This window comes from Antrostomus carolinensis, unplaced genomic scaffold (assembly GCF_000700745.2).
Source record: "Antrostomus carolinensis isolate BGI_N321 unplaced genomic scaffold, ASM70074v2 scaffold20158, whole genome shotgun sequence".
In the NCBI taxonomy this organism is placed as follows: Eukaryota; Metazoa; Chordata; class Aves; order Caprimulgiformes; family Caprimulgidae; genus Antrostomus; species Antrostomus carolinensis.
In genome coordinates, this window is record NW_010333908.1 from 9,455 (window position 1) to 11,194 (window position 1,740).

The 1,740-nt window shown below is 46.3% G+C and overlaps 1 protein-coding gene across 1 annotated transcript in view; it reads left to right on the forward strand.

Moving 5' to 3' along the window:
* Nucleotides 1–1,222, forward strand: part of LOC104529676 (polycystic kidney disease 2-like 2 protein) — a 9,840-nt gene extending 8,618 nt beyond the window's left edge. Inside the window, 2 exon segments of the mRNA XM_029086503.1 lie at nucleotides 447–547; nucleotides 1,105–1,222. Of these exon segments, the coding sequence (XP_028942336.1) occupies nucleotides 447–547; nucleotides 1,105–1,222 (219 nt within the window).
* Nucleotides 1,223–1,740: the final 518 nt, after the last annotated feature.

Below are 1,740 nucleotides of genomic sequence, written 5' to 3' on the forward strand. Positions count from 1 at the left end.
CTTGGGTCATAGGCTGCATCTACAGCAAGAAGAAAAAATTACTGGAGCTTCCTTTTGCTTTACAAAAAGCAGGTTTCCAGCAGTTTTTAGTGGTTCTGCATCTGGGGTAAGCTCAAGTACTTGTAAAAGATTTTTAAAAATCACTTCAAGAACAAAAGAGGGAAAAGCACCTTGGCCAGCCGTAAACACTGCTATCCCCAACGCTGGCAATCCCTCAGCTCTGAAGACATGTGTATTCCCAGATCCTATCTTTTTGGAAGGGCCAGAAGGAAAATCTGCTTTCAGAGATGGAGAAGCTTCTCCCCAAGCTGCACATACCTTTCCCTGCATGCGTGTCCCCTCCCTGCATGAGTGACTGTATTACAGGTGTCCCCATGAGCCATGCTGGCTTTTCCTGTGATTTCTTTTTTTTTAAGCCCTCTGCTGCTGAACGGAGCCATCTGAAGTTATCAAAGCTTCAGCAAGAGAAAGAGGAACTTCATCCATCTACTGAGGACACAGACTTAGTCACAGCCCAGAGCTATGTCTCCACTGCAGAATTTCAGCAGTAAGTGTGTGTGTGTGAGTCTGTTCTTGCAGTCTTGCTCCCATCCCCAGGCAGCTGCAGCCCTGGCTGAAACCCTCACCAAGCGACTCCTGAGGGACAGAAGATCAACACAAAGTCAGTGATTTTAAGGTATTTTAAGTGCTCTATTCCCAAGCCCAGGCAGTTGCAGCCGTGGCTGAAACCCTCACCAAGCCACTCCTGAGGGACAGAAGATCAACACAGTCAGTGATTTTAAGGTATTTTAAGTGCTCTTATACTGGCTGACAAGAGCTGCCCTCAGGGAGGGAAGAAGGAAATGGAAGAATTTTGTAGAGCAGCTCGTAAGGACATTAGTCAAGAATGAGGTGGGACAAGAATTTAAGTATTGTCACTTTTCCAGAACATCTCTTTGTGGCTGCCCAGGGAGTGGGACAGAGACTGTAAGAGCTTGTGCTTGTAAGAGGTGTTTCAGGACTTAGACCCTTGGCAGCTGACACAAGTGAGCAAAGAGGACGGTTGCAAATCCAAGCTTAAGGGCAGCGCCGTCTCAAGGACGTGTTCCTGTGTTTGTGTTCTAGGCTCTTCAGGTACACGGCTGAGCTGGCAAAGGAATTAAACAACACTAATGCCAAACTCAGGAAAGTTATTAAAAGCGTGCAACAGCTGAAGGATGCTTCACAGAAGACAGCAGAGTAAAAGGTGTGAGCTCATCTGGGAACAGAGGTGGCCTGACTTCACAGTTTAAATCAATCCAAAGCCACCATCCCATCCCCTCCCCACTTTATCTTTTTCTACTTCTGGATAAGGAGCATCAATAAAGATACACACTGTTGGTGCTTCTGGGTCTTTTCTGAGAGTTTCAGGTGCTTCTTCAACTCTGGAAGAACTGACCAAGCTTGCTAGAGTTCTGGGTAGGCACCTCTACAGATACCTGAACGACATTTATTCCTCTTCCTTGTTTTGGGGCTGCTGTGAGACACAGGTGTGTAACCAAGAGAGCAGATCCTGAGCAAACAGAGCACCCTGGGCCTGCCGAGCCCTTGGTCACCCAGCACAGTCCAGCTCATTGGCCCTCACTGCCCCACTTTCTTTTGCTACAGCATCTGCTGCCAAGGTTAATGCTTATTTCTCAACAATTCTTATTCCAGGCACTTGTTGTTTCCAAAACACATTAGTGTTGCTTTCAGAAAAAAATAAAATAAAATAAAATAAAA